Source organism: Capsaspora owczarzaki, assembly GCF_000151315.2.
Source record: "Capsaspora owczarzaki ATCC 30864 unplaced genomic scaffold supercont2.3, whole genome shotgun sequence".
Classification (NCBI taxonomy): Eukaryota; class Filasterea; order Ministeriida; family Capsasporidae; genus Capsaspora; species Capsaspora owczarzaki.
The window spans coordinates 229,229-248,231 of NW_011887294.1; the positions used below are offsets into that span (position 1 = coordinate 229,229).

Genomic DNA, 19,003 nt, shown 5'->3' on the forward strand with positions numbered 1-19,003 from the left:
ATCTGAGTAACTTCTCGTATCTTGTCTTTGTTTCGTCGTCATCTTCATCATCATCATCATCAGCATCAGCATCATCTCGAATTTCTCTCTTGCATCCATCTTAACGCAGTCTCAACTCCCCCATCCCATCCCTGGAATCCTTCATCCAAATGCGACCGATCGAGACGGCAGCCGTCATCAGTACGGTCGTCTGCGCACTCGCGTTGGTCTTCACGGCGGCCCACGACGCCAGCCCTCACCCAGCCCATCCACCCAACCACCCGTTCCATGGCACTGCCGACGCACCAGCCATGGCCATGGCGGGGCTCCGCGAGTCCTCCTCCTCCGACGCCGCGGCCTTCTCGTCTTCGTCCGCCTCCGACGCCCTGCGCGATCGCGAGTACACCTTCCACCTCGAGAACGCCGCGTCGCCGACGCCGCCCGTCGCCTACCTCATTCTTGGCGCTGTTCCGTTGCTGCTGGCGCTTGTGCACGTGGCGGTCGAGCGACCTCGCTGGCAGTTGGCTCCGCTGTACTTTGCCGACATTCTGCTGCTGCTCGCCGCTGCCATTCCGCCCGTCGGCGTCGTGTCGACCTCGGCCATCGTGCTCGTGATTGTGTTTGCAGCCATCTCGGCCATTCTTGGCATCATGGTGAGTTCGTGTACAAGCTTGACCTCTTTTTTCCGGACGCAGATTGTTATTGTCTCAGACTCTCGGACTCTCAGACTCTCGGGACTCTCAGATCTCGAATGAATGTCGGATTGGATTTCGAGTCCACCGTTGCCTTCTCATTCGTGCCGCTTCTTCGGTCCTTTGACAACTAAACTCGCCATTTCGTTTTGCCTTTTATGTTGACAGTTTGCCGTCACAACGTTTCCGATACCGTCGGGACCTTTTGACGTCGCTACACAAAGCTTGGACTGGCCGACACAAACCACAACTGTTCATCTCAATGCGAAACTGCCACAGCCGACCTATCCGGCTGATGTGGCTGGACCTCCGAATGTTTCGGCCGAGTCGACTCCGTTCTGTGTGCAGGTCTTCTACCCGATGCGCCTGAAAGAGTCTGCTGCACGATCTGGAGGCGCGGATGCCGATCTGGTCAAGCGCTCGCCTGCGTCCTATCTCGTCCACGGTGGCGAATCGGCGAGGGCCTATGCTTCGTTCATTGGCATCCCAGCGGCCGCCCACTTTCTCGTGTCGCACTTGAGTCTGATCAAGATGAACGCCACCGAAAATGGTCCGATTGCTCGAAATGCCCAATTTCCAGTCGCCATCTTTTGCCACGGCTTGGGTGGCTCGCGCACTGCGAATGCAATCATCTGCAAAGAGCTGGCATCCTTTGGCTTTGTCGTGCTTTGTCCCGAGTTCCATGACGGCAGTGCCTCGTACACTGTTCTGCCCGACGGCCGCGAGATTCGCTACCAGCGGCCATCGCGCAGTGATGACGAGTGGCTGTACTCCTTCCGGCACCGGCAGTTGCGCCATCGCACAACGCAAGTGCTTCGGCTCCTTGCGGGTCTTGACGAATTGAACGACCGAGGTGTTGGCAGGTAGGGAAAGGTTTTTTTTTCGCCGAGGAATGCCTCTTTGTTGTTGCTTGTTTGGTTTTGCAAACAAACTTTGGCTCAGTTTCCTCTACCCGTTGTGTTTTGTGCAGCATTACCTCGTTCAAAGGAAAGCTGGATCCATCCCGAGTTTTGCTGATCGGACATTCGTTCGGAGCTGCGACAGCCATCTATGCAGCAATGCAGGGGGATCGTCGTGTTCGGGCAGTGGTCGCATATGATGCTTGTGAGTTACAGCTGCGACGACAGACGTGACTTGATGATTTTTGACTCTGCCTTCTTGCTCATTTTGATTGCCACTTCTGTCATCGACATACATGCAGGGATGTTCCCAATCGGCCCGAACGTGGCGCGACACCCCATCCCAAACTTCCCGCCAATCCTTTCGATCGACACCGAGCTGTTTGACGAGTCTCGCAAATTGATGCACGTTCTTCTCGAACAAGTCCGCACTGCCGCTCCAGAAACGACGCCGACGGGGCTCTGGCTCAAAGTGCGCGACACTGGCCATCAAAACTTTACCGAATTTCCCTTCTTTTTCCCGCAGGTTCTTCGAAGAATGGGCAAGTCGGGCAAAATGGATCCGGCCGCCGCGATGGCCCTCATCAATGCGTTAACGCTGCGATTCATCGGCAGATACTTTGGCAGCGTTGGACAATTCATCCCCGAAATCGCTCGAGCCCGCCAAGCCGGTACTGTGCTCGAGCAGGCCTTGGTGGCCGCCGACATTATCGCCGTAGCCGACGCTGAGCATGTCACCACAATTGAAATCACTCGCCAATCAACTTGAATGTTGAACAAATGGTGTCATTCAAATCATCAGACAGCAAAATAAAATCGCAAACACGAAACAACAGCGCATGCAAACAAACAAACAAACAAACAAACACACAAACAAACAAACAAACAAACAAAACCGACCGAAATAAAAATAATAATAATCAAAAGAAAGCACCACATGTTGCCACTCAGTCTTCGTCGTCATACTGAGCTGCCATGCTTTGGGTCACGATGCGAATCTTTTGGAAGTTGGGGCGTTGCTCGGGCTCGAGATCCCAGCAGGTCAGTAACAAAGAATACAAATCCGCGGGGCAGTCGAGCGGACGAGCTAGGCGTTCTCCGGCTTCCAATGCATCGCACAGCTCTTGCGGCGTGAACTTTGGCCAAGGTTGTTCGCCATTGGTCATGATTTCCCAAACGGTGACACCCTGGAAGGTAAAGACAGTACGGTGCAGTCAGTCAGTTAGTCAATAAGAGATGGTTTCTCTACAATACATGCCTGCTTGCAAAAAACCTACATAGCTCCACACGTCCGACTTTGAGGTGAAGGTCTTGTAATACAAGCCTTCGGGGGCAGTCCAGCGCACAGGCCATTGGCCGCCTATTGAGTGATCAAAACCAAAGCATCACAAGTCAGAAAAAGACCCCAATCTCCAATCTGTCAACTCCACAACCAATTATAACACCGACCTTTGGCAGCGATATAGGTATCATCGCCTTCGTCGAGCATCTTGGACATGCCAAAGTCCGTGATCTTGACAAGTTGTGGAGACGACATGAGCACGTTGCGAGCCGCAAGATCGCGATGCACAAAGCGGCTGGCTTCCAAATACTCCATGCCCTGCGCGACCTGAGTGGCAAAGCGCAGACGCTCGCCGACAGTGAGCTCCACGCCATTCTTAAAGTTGTTGATGAGATACTCTTTGAGCGAGCCCAGTTGCATGTGCTCGGTGATCATCATCATGGCATCGCCCTCAATGCACACGCCAAGCAGCCGGACAATGTGCTCGTGGCACAGCTGCGCCATGAAGGATGTCTCACTCGAAAACGCCTCAATGCGCGATTCGAGGGTTTCGGTTGTGTCGGTTGGCATTTCCTCCTTGTTGAGCGTCTTGACCGCAACGAGCCGGTTTTTGCCGATCGGACCACGCCAGATGGCCTCCATCACGGTGCCAAAGTTTCCTTTACCGAGCTGCTTTCCAAACCGCAGCTGGGCAACAGGAATCACAGTGACATCGGCTTCAGCCCCATTCGAGTCTGCAGGCGCGGATGCCACCACCGCAGGAGCTTGGTCTTGGCTGGCTGGCGGTGCAATGGCAGCTGGCGGTGCAATGGCGGCTGGCGGAGCAATCGCAACCGGCGGAGCAATGGCAACTGGCGGGGGCGGAGCCGGGCAGGAAGGAGGAGGACCAAGAATCGGCGGCGCCATCGGTATGGTCGGAGCCACTACTGCTTCGCGCGGCGACGTCTCGGATTGCTGGGGCAAGGGCTGGGGGATGGCAGGAGGCGAGGCGCTGTACGGTGGTCGATCGTCATCATCCATCGAATGGCTACTCAATGCGCCGTCGTCCAGCATGTCGTCGTCGTCGTCGTCGTCGTCGTTGTCATCTGATTCCTCGCTGGAGGATTCCTGTTCGACGGTATCCAGGAAGGCAAAGGCCTGGGTCACATCCGCGGCGCCGGCCGCTACAGAGTATCTCAAGGAGGACGTGCGCTCCGGAGCTGCCATCACGGTGGGCGGCAGCATGGGTAAATCGGGTTGATGGACGGCATCATAGATGGATGCCGTCGGCATGGGCTGCATGACGGCATTGGTGAGCCGGCCGCGCGCGTCTGCATTGTCGTAAATGTGAGAGCCATCATCATCCAACGGCTCCGAGTGATCCCCAAACACGGGCGATGGTGTGCGTGGTCGCGAAGACGAGGCGCGAGTGGTTTTGAAGACGGCCACAGTTCCGAGCGCGTCATCGCTGTCATTGGCACGCGAAACACCTTCCTGGGTACGAAGCACGGGCAGCAGAGCAGCCAGATCAGTATCACGGCTGGCACTGCCACTGCGCGGGATTGAGGCGGGTGGCTGCTCTGATTGGCTCGACCGCCGGAGCGCGGCTCGTGGTCGGCCAGAAACAGAACCGCTCGAACCCGAGCGCTCCGGAATGTTCGCGGCAGCACGAACTGGCGCCGCTGGCTGGTACGCTGGAGGCGCGCCCCCAGACACTGTCTCGTAATGCTCATACAGGGTTGCAGTCTCCTCGTACAGCGGGGGGTCGTGCTGCTCGCCTGGTGGCGTGGAAATGCCAAACTTGTTCGGATCCTGGCCCGGAAGCAATGGGTACGGCATGTGGCCGCCTTGCGGCAACGGGTACGCCGGCCGACTGTTTGGAACATAGGGCACGTGTCCGCCGTTTTGCGGGTAGGGATTGTGACCAGCCGGAGCAAAGTGTGGCTGTTGGCCCGGGAGAAGCGGTTGCTGGCCTGGTAGGAGACCGGGCTGCGGGTACGGCAGCTGTCCTGGTTGTGCGAACGGGTAGGGCGACGCAGCCGGACGGCCCGCGGCGGACATGCGAGCGTTGTTCTGGTTCAAGCGAGCGCCTGCGGCAGGACCGACAGTGGGCTGCGGAGTCATCACCGACGCATTGCCTTGCATGGCAGCACGCGACGCCGCGCTCATGGGCATGCCGCCGGGGGCGGAGAAGAACGAGTCTTGCATGATGGTCTGGTGTCGGTACGTGTTGGGTCGCGAAATGGTGTTCATGCCGTTGGCCGACGGCTCAAAGACCTCCTCAGAGTCTTCCTCGACCTCCAGCTGTCGCACGGTCTGGGCGAGCCGTTCGGCCGCTTTGGGGTCGCATGCGCGTCGGGAATCCCCGAAATTGCGGAGTTGAACGCCGCCAGCGTGCCTTGGAGCCAGCGTCGACGAGGTGCTGTCAATGTCGGCACCCAGCTTGACCTTGGTGCCATTGCGGCACACCAAAGGATTGACAGAGTAGAAATTGACCAGATGGGAGATGCTTTCAAAGACGAGGCCTTGGATGACAAAGTTGGTCCATCGGTTTTCGATTCGGAAATGGTGGATGAGTCCATTGGCACTGGGCAGTGAGAACAGAGAGTGGTGCAAAGAGTCAGTGACAGACAGTACATGCAGCACAAAAAAACAGCACAAAAAAAAAAAAAAAAAAAAAACGAGGAAAGGCAAAACAAAAAAAACACAACCATCAACACTCACAAGAAGGTCAACGTGAAGTCAAACCGCCAGCGGTCGCTTGCTCGCACGATAAAGTTGGCACTCTGCTCCACAAGCAATTTGCGCTCGGCATCAATGCGATTCATCGAGCCAAAGAACCAGCTGTACTGAGACAGCCATTCGAGCAGCCGTGTGTGACGCATGAAGAGCAAATGGCCAATGTTCATGAGCATCATCTTGGCGTGTAGTGGGTCGCCAGTTGTTTTGAACTGCAAACGGCAGTCTTCACGGGCACCCGGGGCTTCCTCTTGGTTGACTCCATGAATAGCAGGCTTCACGGAAAGCAACAGAGTTGTGCCTTCCACGCTAACCTGCCGGATGAACGGGAAGTCGCGTTGCCAGACGACTACGTTCGACTGCAAGAGTGAAAATGCCATACAAGTGAGAATCAACAAATCTATAGCAGAGATGCAGTCTTGCAAACACACTCACCTCAATATGAGTCAACGTGACGCCGGTTGCCAAGGCGATGGACAACATAACTTTGTCGCCGTGGAATTTGCCCTTGACAGTGAGTGCAGCCTACATGGATAGAAAAGCAGAGCACAGATGAGTGAGCTGGAGTCGACGAGGGAGGAGGAGGGAGAGCAGGAGGGATGGAGAGCGTAATCACAATACAGTTACCTTTGGATCGATGCTCATTGCTGCAATGGATGACTCCTTCCACAGCGTAGTCTCGACCATTCGACCTGCCGGCAAGGCATATGACGCATACAGAAGAACACAACAAACTTTATCAGTACGAGGAGTGTGCTTGTCGTGCTTCTTCCAGCGACTCGACGCTTTTACCGAACGTGAATTGGTAGACGATGGGATCGGAGAGTGGCACGATCTCGGCAGCGCTCTCGTTCCAGTTCCACTGGCACTGCATCGCCTTGAACGATCGCCACGGCTTTCGCTCCTTCTTGACCTGAAGCCGTGGCCAAAAGAGGAAGGAGTGAGCAACAAAAAAAAAAAACAAAAAACAAAAAAAAAAAAAAAACAAAAACAAAAAAAGCGTGAAATCGAAATTCACTACTTGGAAAACCAAGCACACTCACGGGAGCTTGCTTGTAAATATCAATCGTGTCGCCTTGAATCGCAACAAAGACATAGAACTGGGCGTGCTTGGATGGGATGGCCAGGAATGCCCAGCCGATGCGATGGACCTGAAAGGTTCAAAAGTTGTTGGTCAACAACCGGCTCCAAAAACAACACAAAAAGGGGACGAAAATGACTCACCTTTGCGAGTGGCGCGTCGGCAAGGACGAACGATGACATGACATTGACGCGCCACATGGAAATGACTACATGCCAAGCGGCGAGCTCCATCTCGCGCTCGTGCTCTGGCAAGCTCGAGTCTGCTTGGAAAATGTACGACTCTCCTTCGGTCGTTTCAAACTGCAAGAATTCGTCACTGTGGTGGGGAGAGAGAGAGGGAGAGAGTGAGAGAGAGAGAGAGAGAGAGACATGGTCAGTAAAGACGTGTGTGGTTGTTGGCGGAGTGAGTTGCGCAGTTTGTGATTGGATCGCAGCCCCTCTCGTGGTCAAGTCCAAGAGCAGGCGAGATGAGTTTGCGAGTTGCATTCACCCGCAATAGTGAACGCTGCAGTGTGAGTTGTTGTCTCCTCGATTCTTGGAGCGACTGAACGACTGAACGACGGTTACGTCGGCAAGCTCGTCAACAAGTGGCTCAAGTTTCGGTGGTATTTTTGTGTCAAATAGCTTTCGACTGCGGTGGCTGTGTTGTGTGGTCTGCTTGTGCTGATGCACGCCAGAGTGTCACTGGTGCCATGTTTCAAAGTTGCCTGAGACCTTCCACTCACAAACCCAGACCAGCTCAAACCAGATCTGAGGGAAGGGGACGCGACGGGCGGCGGTCTTTTTTTGCTGCGAATGCGAACACGGCAAATGTCCCCCTTCCTCCAAGTCCAACATCTCGAGCTCGAGCGCGAGAGACCAACTCACCTCAAGTCGAAAAAGCCAATGTAGTCAAACCGGAGCTGCGGCTTTGCTGGCGGCATCTTGCTCGGGCTCTGGCTCAGGTAGCAACAAGGGGAGAGGAAAAAAATAAAAATAAAAATAAAAAATAAAATAAAAGGTGAGCGAGGCATTACAGGGACAGCAAGGCAAAGCGACGTGCGGTTGGAGCATCAAACAGCCATGGAGGTCGGAGGAAGGGCAAGGGTGAGGGCGTCTGAGGCAGACGAGGGACAGGGGGGGGGAGCAAAAGGGGAAGGGGGAGGGGGTCAAATAATACAACATAAAATCATAAGAAGAAAAGCAAGAACCGCAGCGTCGCTGCTTGCTGCTGCTGGTGGTGGTGGCGGTGGTCTTCTTCCATAGGCCGACACGGCACAGATGGACCGAGCAGTGGCAAGGCGCGGTGGTGCGATAGCCACAGAAAGAGCCGCCGGCTGAACACGACCAAAGGCAGAAAAACATGTGTTGCAAAAAGGGACAGTTGTCGCTCTCTTTTTGTGTGCCACTCCGCCCAATGCAAGGCACACACGAGTGCAGTGAAGGCATGTGCATGCTGATAGATGCATTGGCGATAAAGAGAGAGAGAGAGAGCGAGAGAGAGAGAGAGAGAGAGAGAGAGAGAGAGCGAGAGAGAGAGAGCAGCCAGCCACAAAACATTAAACCAAGCGGCTCAGGCTTACATAGACCGCGAATCCATGCTCATCGGCGACGGCGTACTTGCGGCTCCACTTGGCAGTGTTGATACGGGGCTCGCTGCCGAGCATGATGATGCCCTCCTTGAAGCGCTGCACGGGTGGGTCGCGCGACATCCTGAAGCACAAGCGCAGAGAAAGAGCGAAGAAGGAGAAGAGAGAGAGAGAGAGAGAGAAGAAAAAAAAAAACAAAACCAAGACTGCCCTTTGGCTGTGCTGCGCTGCGAGGATTTGCAGGAGAGCGGAGAGGGGAATGGGGAAAGTGAGGTTTGCTGCAGATGCCTGATAGCAGAGACGAATGCAGGAGGAAATGGGGAGAGGTGAATGCAGGAGGATTGGAAGCGAGAAAAACCCCAAAACGAGTGAAATCAAATCCCAAAAAAAGACAAAGCAAGGAAATAAGAAAAAAAAAAAGAAAAAAGAAAGAAAAACCATTTATGGTCATAACAACAACCATCAACAAAATGAATCAGCGTCAGAATCAGAGTAAGGAAGAAGCGCCGGACAACCTTCTGGCTTAAATGCATGGATTATTATGAAACAAACTCAGAAACAAGAAGCAATCAATTCGCATAGGGATTTGCGTGGATGGCAACGCGCCGGATTTGCGCTGGGAAGGTCATGCGGTGCTTCTCGTCAACAGGAGCCTTCTCAAAGTGATCCAGCGTCTCGAGACCATGAATCACTCTGTCACGAACAAAGAGTAACGCGCGGGCAGGGGCGAGTCAGGGGCAAACAAAACAAACCGTCATCATGCAAATCGCGGATTGTCGGCAACGAAAACAAATTGACAAACACTGCCAATTACCTCCCAAAAACAGTGCACTTGTTGTCTAGATGGGGCTGCTTTGCATAGGTAATGAAAAACTGCGAGCCGTTCGAGTCGGGTGCGTTGGTGGCCATGGACACGATTCCTCGCGCGTTGTGCTGTGTGAGCAAGAGAAGACATTGCACCAATGAGTGTGCTTTGAGCATACACAGCAATGCGCAGGTGCACACACACTGAGACGAATAAACTCACCTTCAATGTATCCACAAACTCGTCTTCAAACTTTCGGTTCCAGATGCTCGTGCCGCCTTTTCCGGTATTGGTCGGATCGCCCGTTTGCAATACAAAGCCCTTGATATTTCTGTTCATTGCATCCAAAGAATCAGGGAAGGTTTATGCGATGAAGGTCGCCAAAAAGCAAGCTTGAAAAAAACAAACCAACGTAACAACAAAATCCCTTACCGGTGAAACGTGCAGCCGTTATAATATCCACTTGCGCACAGGGCTAGAAAGTTCTGTCAAACGAGTATTCAGACCCGCATCCGTGGTGAGCCTTGTGTGAGCATGAGGAGTTCATGTTGCTGTCGTTTTCTCGCTTGTTCCCCCCCCCTCCCAACCATCATCCGCCACTTTCACCATAATGCTCCCAATCACTTTGTTGGAAATCACAATGGCGCTGGGTCGGATGGCAGGGGGGACTGGGCAAGTATGCTCGCCTCTACGCGATCGACATCAGAACGACCTTCTCGCTCTCGTCCATCCCACTCACCTCGCAGGCCTTGGGCGCTTGGTCGCAGAACAGCTCGATCTTGAACTCGCCGAGATCCGTGTACAGTGTGACAGACTGCCAAGCAGCAAAGTACAAGCTCGAGATGAGTGACTGCCGTTTTGTTGACTGCGTTTTGCATTGAGGCGCTTTACCATTGAATACCAAGAGCGAAAAGCAACACAATGACTGACTGAGTCTCGAAACTGCAATGACATGGAATTGAGATGCCGAGTCGTGTTTTTTTTTTTTTAAAAAAAAGTCTCAGACGCTCAGAGAATCAGTCCCGCTTTTGATCAAGTTTGCTTGAGCTTTTTGGATGAATTTCGAAGTGCATTCGCTCGCCATCGTAAGAGCTCTTTTTTTTTTTGGTTGGTGGATGCTGCAACTGTGCTGCAACTGTGCTGCAACTGTTCTGCTCATGGGCTGCATCTGATGCGATGTGTGGATGAGGACGAGAGAGCGGCATGCAATGCGAAATTTTGGCTGAAGTTTGCATTGAGAGCTGGATTCTCATTCAATCCACCTTGCAAACCGAACACCCTGACGTTTCATTTGCTCAACAAACTCTGTCCTTGTTTGCAACCACAGACCACAGATCCGTCACAGACGCGCGAGGCTGTCTCGGGTAACGAAAAACACTTGTTCCAGCGCTGTCATCAGTTGGTTTTCAACGCCTCATTCAGCTTCCTGCTGGCATCAACTGTTCCCCTTCCCATTTCTGAAACCGAACGACAGCTCTCTTGCATACCATCCTGTTTCATCGCGAGTTTGGCCGCGCGCGTCCGGTCGACGTCGAGTGCGAATCCCTCGATTTGACCTACGTATGTTTGATTGCCGAGTTTTTGAGCGTGCACTGTGCAAGACATCGCGAATTTTGAACAGTATGCAACGTATCCTGACGCCTGTGGAAATCCAGGTGCGCGTGGATTCCGAGGAGGTGGCAGCCACCGTCAACGAGAAAGTGGCGCAGTTTGCCAAAATGTTTGAAACAAGTGGCTCGTCGCGATCTCAGGTAAAGTTTGATTCCGTGATGCGTTTCGACAATGTACTGACTCAAAGTGTAGTTGTGGAGACGGTGGGTGCTGAGTCTGGGCATTTGGCATTTTTTTGACGCCGCACTTCTTAACCGACCCCTCGCGATCAAACTTTCCCTTTTGTTTCCAACTCTCTCTGCAGCTGTCGCTCTCCTTTTACGAGATACAACGGAAAAAGACTCTGTTCAATTTCAAAGACGAACCTGTAAACTGGGAGCAATGGAATGTGATTGTCACGCAGCGACCGTTTCTAAGCGAAGCCGGTAAGTAGTTTGGGGCTGAAAGGCTCCCTCGCTCGTGCCCCTGCATTAACAGTCATTCACAATGCTGCTGTACTGGCATACCTGTTTTTGCAGAACGGGCTTCGTACTCGTCAGCATTGACAAGCGAAATTCACCGCCACGTCTCGACCATCATTTTCATTTGCAATTCCAAGCAAGACCACATCCCCGTTGTCAAGAACGACACATCCGTCCCATTTCCGTTCGAGGTAGAGTTGAAGAGAGGGGAAGCTGTTGATCGTTCTGTTCCGTCGATGGGGAAAAATGCAATACTGAGGTCACGTTTGCGTTTGCTCCCGCCTTTGGTGCACAGATCATCCTGCCAACGGTCCAAGAATCGTGGGGCTTCGATATGATCAAGCGAGTCGTCTTGGACTCCAAACCAGGCCCATTATGGACGTGATGGAGTTCAGACAAGTTTGTTTTTCTTGTACAGTTTTTTTTGGGTGCTTCTGCCCCCCAAGTTAAAATCGTAGCATTTCATTTCATTTTCTTAACAAAGCCATAAAAACACAAAGTAAATCACCAGATAATAACAACATCATCATCAGCTATGGAAACAACAATCTCTAAACACAAATTGCAACAAAATCACCAGAACGGAAGAATCGCAAGAACGAAACTGGCAGCTAACAAGTAGACGCTCACGGATGCCGTGGCCGCACCGTTTGTGCCTTGAACTATGGTTTGGTCAATCAAAGTGTCATGGAGGAGGGTTGACGGGGGCGGGGGTGCGTGGAGAGAAAAGGTCAGCAAACCCAACAAGCACAAAAACAATCACTGAACAGCCCGCAGAATCATACATACCGCCAGTCAGAATGCGAGAATCAAGGCTGTGCTGGTTGGGTCGGAATAACGAAATGGTGTACTCGCCGTTGGCGCCGAAAAAGAAGGAATGCTCAATCCGGCCGGTCACGTTCAGGGGCTGAAGCGATCCGAACCGCGTCACAACCACAGAGTAGGTGCCGACGATCGCGGACGACTCGTAGACTTGGAAACGATCGACTCGCGCAATCAACGGCGTGCCGGACGCCGAGTTCAAGTAGACGGACAATGGACCCAGATCCGTCGCCAAGTGCGCAAACCGAATGACTGCGCGGCCGCCGGATGTGAGAGTTCGGTGATCCGGGATGAGCTGGATGCATTGCGACTTGGTGACGAATCCACGAATGGCGACATTGTCCTACGGCAAAAAAAAAAAAGCCAGAAAAAAAATCAAAGAACAAAAATCAGAAGGAAAAAAAAAAAAACAAGTCAGCACTGCGCACAACAAACCGCTGCAAACGAATCGCATCATGAATAATGCAATAGTCACTCACCCGAGTCACGTCGACATTGCTGAAGGACAGCACCTCGGCGTAGTACTGCTCGCTGTCAAGAGACTGAGTCGCTAGCCGCGAATCGGGCAGATAGGCATACCCACACTGCGATGAGCGCACACATTCGGAGGCGGTAGAGTTGGAGGGCTGTGCGATGCTGGCCAACGGAGCAGTCGTGACGAAAGACTTGTCGGGCGAGTTCGGGTCGCCAGATACGGCGGGGGTCAGAGGTCCGACAACATGAATGGCGGACGCGTTCCATGCGGGGACAGTGTTGTAGTCTCCTGAAGGGTAGTCGGTCCAGTACGACATGTACATCCACTTTGATTGGCCGCTGACGGCCGGGTAGTAGCCGAAGGACATGTACATGTGCGCGGTGGACGGAACGTACGGGATTGCGCCGTTCAGCAGCAGCTGCGCATTGACCGCATCGGCAGAGAGGAAAGCAGTGTGTGTAATCTCTGTGAGAGACGGGCTTGCATCCGGGAGGGCTGTGATTTTGCGGTGAGAGATGGCGAATGACGAATACGAGTGAGAACGAAGGCATTGGCGTTGTTGACTGTATCGGTCGTTGCAAGCAATGGCAATCGCAAATGGTATGCAATGACGCAGCACTCATCCTTGCACTCACCCATGAGGAACTTGTAAATGCCAGTGCAAAAGATCGTGTACGAGTTTTGGTCCTGGACCGTGATGGAGGTCGAGCCAATCTCGATATCCTGCCCAGAGGCCTGATTCCAAATCATGAGGCGCATGTCATGCACGCCCACAGGAAGCTCATTGTAGCCAGTGCTCGGGTATGCCGTTCCGAACGAGATGTTGTACGCGATAAACTCGTCGAGGTTGGCCGAGCGCAACGATAATTCTGTGTGTGCAAAAAAAAAAAAAAAAAAACCCAGAGTGTGCGGCGCAATTGTATCAGGAATTGTTAGTCTCTCTCTCTCTCGTTCATCTTGCTGTTATGACACTTTCTGAGGCTTTCTGAGACTTTTGTGATTGTTCATTCAAGTCCATTGGTATTGGTCCTTCCTTCCCTCATACTCATTTCCCCCCCCCCCATACTTTCCAATGATGAATGCACTGCTCTTGTCTTCTCCACGTCAAGCGAGGTGACCCGACATGGTGACCTGACTCTATTCCAATGTGGATTGAGTTTTTAAATTGGAGCGGATTTTCACTGCGGTTTGCCTCGCTGCTTCAACAGCTGGGGCCCCCATCTCAGCCTCCATTCAATGGGAGCTACTTGGCGCGATACTCTGCTTCGTCATCAAGCTCGGCGGAAGGTAGAAGGTGGAAGGCGGGGGTGGACGTCAAGAGCGCTGGCAATCATCGCTCCCCGACCGACCGACGCTGGTACTCAACTGGGCAGCGGCGTGTTGGCGTCGTCCATGCCAAAGTGGGCAAAGCGGATGCCGGCAGCAGCGTCGCAATGCTGAACCACGGTAGTCACAGTCGCAGCGACCGTCAGAGCGACGACCAGCAGACGCCAGGACCTCATCATTCCCCCCAAATGCAATGCAATGCAGAGGCACAGAAACAAAAAAAAAAAAAAAAAAAAAAAAAAAAAAAAAAAAAAAAAAAAAAAAAAGGAAAAAAAAAGAAAAAAAAAAGAAGAAAAAAAAAAAAAAGGAATGGGAAACAACAAAACAAACACAAAGTCTGAGAATAACCGATCAGCTCTACACAATAACATGCTGTTTGCAAACTGGCTGAAATTTCTTTGTTTTGTTTGTTTGCTTTTTTTTTTGTCACGTCGCTGCTCTCTTTCAATAGGTGGCTATGACATTGACTCGGGATGGGCAACGAGCTACACGACGTTCGAGTGGGATACCAAAAAGTACCCGGATCCTCAGCAGCAGCAGTCCCCAATTGCAGTCAAAGTCCAATCAAATCCATTCCCCCACTTCCCCCTTTGCGCTCTTCATTCCAACCACCACAGTCAAGTCATTCAAACGAAAAGAGCCAAAATGCGCCAAGCAAGCAATGCGCGGCTGCTTCTGTTGGTGGCGCTGCTGCTGCTGCTGATCAGTGTTGCGGTGACGAGCCAGATTGCGTGGGCAATCACAGCAGAGAGCGATGGTGCTGCTGAACAAGTGATCGACTGGGACGCCGGCTCGCTCGACGGGAGTGGCCGCGAGACAGTCCTGGGCTTTGATGCTGGCGACGACGGCTATGCGGGCAGCGTCGGGGGGACGTCCGCCGAGCTGTTCGAGTACCTGCTGCACCCAGTCTCAACCCGCGCCTTCCTCGACAACTACTGGGACCACTCGCCGCTCGTCGTCCACCGATGCCGCCATGTCGATGCTCGCACTGGACTCCGCCTTGGTCTGGAGCGGCCGTCAGCCAGCAAGTCCGCCAATTCCGCGGCACCCGACTCGCCGCCCAATCCCACTGTTGATTGCCATCCAGAGTCCGATTCTGGTGATGCGAATGCTGCGGATGAGCCGCGTTTCGTCATCCGAGACTCAAGATCCACTGCCAAGACCGATACAAGCGATGCCGAGCACTCTCGCGCAAACCACGAGCGCGACAAGTATTCCGACAATGAGGCAAACAGACACCCTCCATTGCCAGTCTGTCCGGACGGCTCACCCGCTGTCCCAGTGCACGACTATTACGCCGATCTGCTCTCCCGCGACGACATTGACCATCCCCTGTGGTTTGCCTCGCTGCGACAGACTGGACCGACCAGTCAGCAAGCATCCTCACAGGTAAAAAAAAACCACTCACACAACGATTCTTAAATTATTGGTGGTTTTTATTGGTTTTGCTGCAGTGTCTCAGCTCACTTCCAACCCTCGATGCACCATCTCAGGAACCACACGCTACCTACGCTTCGGGCGCGCCGCTCGTGATTGACTTGCAATCCCACTTTATTCGAAAGGTCGACCGCCTGTTGCACTACCTCGGCGGGTTGACCGGGACGCGAGTCTCGGGCTTTGCTCACTTGGCTCCGCGCGCTGCACGTGCCTCCGCTCCTCGGTACGATGTCGACAACCTCATCATTCTTCAGATGGAAGGGAAGAGCTCTTGGCGGCTGTACCGCCAAGAAATGGCCTACCCACTCGCAGCCAAAGAGCTGGCTCGCCGACAGACATTCAAGCGCGTCGAGCTGGATGCGCCAGAGCACCAGGTGGTCTTGCAAGCGGGTGATTTGCTTCATGTGCCTCGCGGTTGGATTTACGACGTCGAGTCGCTGGCAGACGACCAAGACTTTCATCTGACCGTGCGCCTCAATCCTTCAGGCTCGACAATGCGAGACCTCATGCACTCGGTCGTGTATTTTGCAGCGCATACCAACTCGCACTCGCCCCTGTCCAAAGCGGTGCTCGCCGATGTCTCGCAGCAGAAGGTGCGAGAAGACTATTTGCACACCCTGATCGACCGCAGCACCGCCGCGGACGGCCGCTTCCGCCAAAGTCTGCGGCTGGGCTGCTGGGGAGGCCATCACACGGTTGTTTCCGGAGCCACATTTCAGACGGTGCGAGAGTTGGTGCGCATTCTCGCACAGTCGCCAGTCGTCGACAGCACGCATGGCAGCGTCAAAACCAGTCTGTCTCGGAGCTTGGAGCTGCTGCTCGAAACCTTTTCCATGAACTGGCCCAGCGCGTGGAGCCCCGGTGTGTGGGACGATCCGTTGGTCGCGGACGCCGCCCAGAAGCTGGCGTCGCTCGATGTGTTGACACCCATGCACATCCAGCCGCAAGGGTCGCCTCCTCGTGCGCTCCTGCCTTTTCATCCCACAATGCTTGACGTCTTTTTGCACGATGAGGGCTGGATGGCTGCCACGGCACTGTCAAACAAGCCTTGGCAAGATTTTCTGGCCAATTTTCAAGTCTTTACCCAGCGGCGTGCCCTGGTCGAGCAGCAGCAGCTGAGCATTCGACGCGAGGCTCGAAAGCAAGACAAGCGCGGTCGCATTGATGCGCCGGCCCTTCCACTGCCCCCAACCGGCCCCGTGCCGCCGGATTGGCATCGATGGCGGATGCTGAACAATGGCGTGCTGTCACACTGGGAAGACATGCAGACTGTCTTATCCGAGGACCAGCACATGGAACGTCCGTTTGACGTTGCAGGTCTGCCAGCCTATGGCTCGAGTGAGTGGCTGGTCGTGAGCAACGCCTTGTCTTCGCTCATCACCTCGCACGAGACCGAGTCGCGCCCGGCCTCTGCGCCCGCATTCGACCAGCTGGATTTGATTCGTGAACAGCTGACCGAATCAACGCTTGTGCGAGCCGTGCCAAAGACTGAGGGCCAACTGCAGTACATTGAAGCTCGGGGCGGGCTGTCCGATTCGCTTCGAGAACTCTTGAATGCCACCCGAAACACCATTCACCCGCTATTGCACCCATTGCTGCTACCTCCCGTGCTGTACCGCGACCCCATCCCGGAGGCGGCCTTTGTCTTCAACGGCCTTGCCATCCCCGTTGCTCGACGATTGCTGTTTGCAATGCAGTTTGTTCTCTCCCGCACCTCGCTGTCCACAGTCCATCTCGAGTACGATGCCCGCATCCGCCATCAAGAGCAAATGGTAATGCTGGACATTGACGTGCCGCCACCCAGTCTCGAATCTGAAACGCTTCGCCAATTCCGCATTTCCGATGTTCCCATCCCCCGCGAAGCAATGCTCTTGAACGAGTATCGCCAGGAGCAAGTCCAGCTCGTGCGGTTATTTGTTGTGCTTGGTCTTGTCGAGGTTGTTACGCTTTGAACCGAATTCTGCAACAAATCAACGACGCTGCATCCATTCTGGCAAACAACCCCACGCTTGCTGACTACATTCAATAGGCTTCAATAGGCTGCTTTATGATCACGAGCATGGGAGCGTAGGCCTCCATTGACAATGACTTTGGCAGCACCAAAAATGGATTCGTCGTTTTGAATAGTTCGCGCCTTTTTTTTTTTTTTTTTTTTTTTTTGATGCCTTGTTTTTTTTTCTCATTTTCTATGCGTGCCTGCTCCTGACGCCCCCTTCAGCGCCAGACTCCAATGCGCACAACAATCAATAAATCCAAAGAAAATAGCACCATCCTACGACCACATGCAATCTCTGCTAGACGAGGCCGCACTCTTCAATGCCTTAGCTTACTAGCAAAGTTAGCAAAAAGCGTGCTTTTTTGGAAAAAGCCTCGTTGTCCGAATGGCGCTGCGCCGAAGCAACCATCTGAGCGGCGGTCTGCTCCTCCACGTGAGCCACAGCACCACCTGCATCGGCGAGGGCATGCGATCGAGCACCACGACGCGCGATCTCCAGGCGCTGCTGCAGCGCTGCGAGTCGACGCCCGAGTCGGCCATGGTTTGCAGCAACGAACCGGGTCAGCAAGCCAGCAGCAGCAGCAGCAACAGCAGTGGTGGTGATGCCCTGCGAGGTAGCGCCTCTGCTTGCACCAGCGGGGTGACTGCATCGGTACACCCATTTTCACGGCTGCGCGGAGCGACTGGGCGCACGGAGAGCGGCAGTGCTGGGGCGCTAGGGCGTGATGGAAGCATTCACAGCAGCAACACATCGCTCTGCTCACACAGCGACGACGCCACCGCCTCAGCCCATGCCACCCTGCCGCCCAACCCGAGTCTGGGCAGCAGCAACAGTCACTACGAGCACGTCTCGGCTGTGATGAGCAACGAGCAGCTCGTCGCAGATGAGGCAGCAGTCGGATACTCGTTTCCCACGCAACATGGCGCAAAAAACACAAAGAATCACAGCCCAAAGAACCTGCCAACGACGATGACGCTTCCACCGCAGCGCGAAGAGCACGACGACCAAGTGAGTGCACTGTCAGCTACCGCTGGTGGTGCTGCTGGTGGTGGTGGTGGCGGTGCTTGTCGACCGCGGCTCTGCTTGCTTCAAGTCGGCTCGTTCCCGTCTTCATCATCGACGAACGCCTCGGAGGTTGATGACACGGACGTCGCCTCGAACAAGCCCAGCGCAGACCCGACTCTTGACACTGAGCCCACCGATGAGCATGGTTACAAGCCCACTGCTGCTGCTGCTGCTGCTGCTGCTGCCTTCAATGCAACCACAGCAGCAACAACGATGACGGACGTAAAGCAGGCTGGTCACGGCTCGACCGCCTCTTTTGTTTTGGCCAAGCCGATTGCTGCCTTTACCCTGACGACGACGACGACGACGACGACCGTGGCGACCACGCCGCTCATTCTGGGCGACCATGCGATCGAGCTGCCGACGTCCTACGCAGCGCCAGTGACATCGTCGGTGGTCGCGAGCGTCGCAGCTGCTGCTCCGACAACCGAAATGATGGCTGCGACCGCTGAGGCAGTGTTTGCCCACGCCCCGATGCCGACATCGGCGCCCAGTCTGACCGCGGTGCATCACCACGGTGCCGGTGCGTCCTTCCACGCGGCGGCGCAGGCGCACGGAGCGAGCGGGGCTGGCCTCCCCGCACATGGCTGCTCGCATGTGGGGGAAATTTGGCGCCACCTCCACGCGGCTTCGTGTGCCACCCAGCCGCCCGCGTCACCCTCGCCGCCGCCATCAAAGCACGCGTTGTACGATCCGTCCGCTGCCTTTGCGACGCCGATTTCGCCGCCCGTCAGTGCCAACCCGCACCACAGAAGGAGGAGTAATAGAGGGGGGGGGGGGGGA

The 19,003-nt window shown here is 54.3% G+C and overlaps 7 protein-coding genes across 7 annotated transcripts; 4 read left to right on the forward strand and 3 right to left on the reverse strand.

Moving 5' to 3' along the window:
* Nucleotides 1–32: 32 nt before the first annotated feature.
* On the forward strand, nucleotides 33–2,403 carry CAOG_02074 (hypothetical protein). Its single transcript, XM_004348774.2, has 4 exons — nucleotides 33–632; nucleotides 840–1,534; nucleotides 1,642–1,775; nucleotides 1,873–2,403. The coding sequence occupies exons 1-4, from the start codon at nucleotides 150–152 to the stop codon at nucleotides 2,337–2,339; spliced, it is 1,779 nt and encodes a 592-aa protein (XP_004348824.1). The 5' UTR covers nucleotides 33–149; the 3' UTR covers nucleotides 2,340–2,403.
* Nucleotides 2,324–8,406, reverse strand: CAOG_02075 (protein tyrosine kinase HTK16). The gene is made up of 11 exons (XM_004348775.2): nucleotides 8,216–8,406; nucleotides 7,521–7,588; nucleotides 6,795–6,969; nucleotides 6,614–6,721; nucleotides 6,363–6,483; nucleotides 6,198–6,262; nucleotides 6,006–6,095; nucleotides 5,556–5,929; nucleotides 3,020–5,418; nucleotides 2,848–2,930; nucleotides 2,324–2,757 (listed from the first exon to the last, which is right to left on the reverse strand). The coding sequence occupies exons 1-11, from the start codon at nucleotides 8,342–8,344 to the stop codon at nucleotides 2,518–2,520; spliced, it is 3,852 nt and encodes a 1,283-aa protein (XP_004348825.2). The 5' UTR covers nucleotides 8,345–8,406; the 3' UTR covers nucleotides 2,324–2,517.
* A 290-nt stretch (nucleotides 8,407–8,696) lies between these two features.
* On the reverse strand, nucleotides 8,697–9,980 carry CAOG_02076 (peptidyl-prolyl cis-trans isomerase-like 3; the record flags this gene model as incomplete). Its single annotated transcript, XM_004348776.2, has 6 exons — nucleotides 8,697–8,914; nucleotides 9,036–9,154; nucleotides 9,249–9,357; nucleotides 9,459–9,511; nucleotides 9,766–9,840; nucleotides 9,918–9,980. 6 exons carry the CDS (start codon nucleotides 9,978–9,980, stop codon nucleotides 8,791–8,793), a joined length of 543 nt encoding a protein of 180 aa, XP_004348826.2. The 3' UTR covers nucleotides 8,697–8,790.
* Nucleotides 9,981–10,049: 69 nt separating this feature from the next.
* Nucleotides 10,050–11,627, forward strand: CAOG_02077 (hypothetical protein). Its single transcript, XM_004348777.2, has 7 exons — nucleotides 10,050–10,111; nucleotides 10,354–10,390; nucleotides 10,501–10,586; nucleotides 10,682–10,777; nucleotides 10,942–11,062; nucleotides 11,156–11,289; nucleotides 11,394–11,627. Exons 1-7 carry the CDS (start codon nucleotides 10,082–10,084, stop codon nucleotides 11,481–11,483), a joined length of 594 nt encoding a protein of 197 aa, XP_004348827.1. The 5' UTR covers nucleotides 10,050–10,081; the 3' UTR covers nucleotides 11,484–11,627.
* CAOG_02078 (hypothetical protein) lies at nucleotides 11,551–13,955 on the reverse strand. The gene is made up of 5 exons (XM_004348778.2): nucleotides 13,762–13,955; nucleotides 13,031–13,264; nucleotides 12,400–12,890; nucleotides 11,888–12,263; nucleotides 11,551–11,760 (listed from the first exon to the last, which is right to left on the reverse strand). The coding sequence occupies exons 1-5, from the start codon at nucleotides 13,898–13,900 to the stop codon at nucleotides 11,672–11,674; spliced, it is 1,329 nt and encodes a 442-aa protein (XP_004348828.2). The 5' UTR covers nucleotides 13,901–13,955; the 3' UTR covers nucleotides 11,551–11,671.
* Nucleotides 13,956–14,268: 313 nt separating this feature from the next.
* CAOG_02079 (hypothetical protein) lies at nucleotides 14,269–17,292 on the forward strand. The gene is made up of 2 exons (XM_004348779.2): nucleotides 14,269–15,110; nucleotides 15,215–17,292. Exons 1-2 carry the CDS (start codon nucleotides 14,367–14,369, stop codon nucleotides 17,108–17,110), a joined length of 2,640 nt encoding a protein of 879 aa, XP_004348829.1. The 5' UTR covers nucleotides 14,269–14,366; the 3' UTR covers nucleotides 17,111–17,292.
* Nucleotides 17,293–17,477: 185 nt separating this feature from the next.
* CAOG_02080 (hypothetical protein) lies at nucleotides 17,478–18,984 on the forward strand (the record flags this gene model as incomplete). The annotated part of the gene is made up of 2 exons (XM_004348780.2): nucleotides 17,478–18,743; nucleotides 18,866–18,984. The coding sequence occupies exons 1-2, from the start codon at nucleotides 17,540–17,542 to the stop codon at nucleotides 18,982–18,984; spliced, it is 1,323 nt and encodes a 440-aa protein (XP_004348830.1). The 5' UTR covers nucleotides 17,478–17,539.
* Nucleotides 18,985–19,003: the final 19 nt, after the last annotated feature.

Excerpts from the sequence above, each read along its gene's own strand:
- CAOG_02074 (XM_004348774.2), top strand. The coding sequence starts at position 150 with ATGCGACCGATCGAGACGGCAGCCGTCATCAGTACGGTCGTCTGCGCA. Across the intron at positions 633-839 it reads CGGCCATTCTTGGCATCATG|TTTGCCGTCACAACGTTTCC; the intron begins GTGAGTTCGTGT and ends TTATGTTGACAG. Across the intron at positions 1,535-1,641 it reads AACGACCGAGGTGTTGGCAG|CATTACCTCGTTCAAAGGAA; the intron begins GTAGGGAAAGGT and ends TGTTTTGTGCAG.
- CAOG_02075 (XM_004348775.2), bottom strand. The coding sequence starts at position 8,344 with ATGTCGCGCGACCCACCCGTGCAGCGCTTCAAGGAGGGCATCATCATG. Across the intron at positions 6,970-7,520 it reads ATTGGCTTTTTCGACTTGAG|TGACGAATTCTTGCAGTTTG; the intron begins GTGAGTTGGTCT and ends TCCCCACCACAG. Across the intron at positions 2,758-2,847 it reads AGTCGGACGTGTGGAGCTAT|GGTGTCACCGTTTGGGAAAT; the intron begins GTAGGTTTTTTG and ends TTTACCTTCCAG.
- CAOG_02077 (XM_004348777.2), top strand. The coding sequence starts at position 10,082 with ATGAATTTCGAAGTGCATTCGCTCGCCATC. Across the intron at positions 10,587-10,681 it reads AATCCCTCGATTTGACCTAC|GTGCGCGTGGATTCCGAGGA; the intron begins GTATGTTTGATT and ends GTGGAAATCCAG. Across the intron at positions 11,063-11,155 it reads ACCGTTTCTAAGCGAAGCCG|AACGGGCTTCGTACTCGTCA; the intron begins GTAAGTAGTTTG and ends CTGTTTTTGCAG.
- CAOG_02078 (XM_004348778.2), bottom strand. The coding sequence starts at position 13,900 with ATGATGAGGTCCTGGCGTCTGCTGGTCGTCGCTCTGACGGTCGCTGCG. Across the intron at positions 13,265-13,761 it reads CGCCAACACGCCGCTGCCCA|AATTATCGTTGCGCTCGGCC; the intron begins GTTGAGTACCAG and ends TTGCACACACAG. Across the intron at positions 11,761-11,887 it reads TTCTCGCATTCTGACTGGCG|TTCAAGGCACAAACGGTGCG; the intron begins GTATGTATGATT and ends ACCAAACCATAG.
- CAOG_02079 (XM_004348779.2), top strand. The coding sequence starts at position 14,367 with ATGCGCCAAGCAAGCAATGCGCGGCTGCTTCTGTTGGTGGCGCTGCTG. Across the intron at positions 15,111-15,214 it reads GTCAGCAAGCATCCTCACAG|GAACCACACGCTACCTACGC; the intron begins GTAAAAAAAAAC and ends GCACCATCTCAG.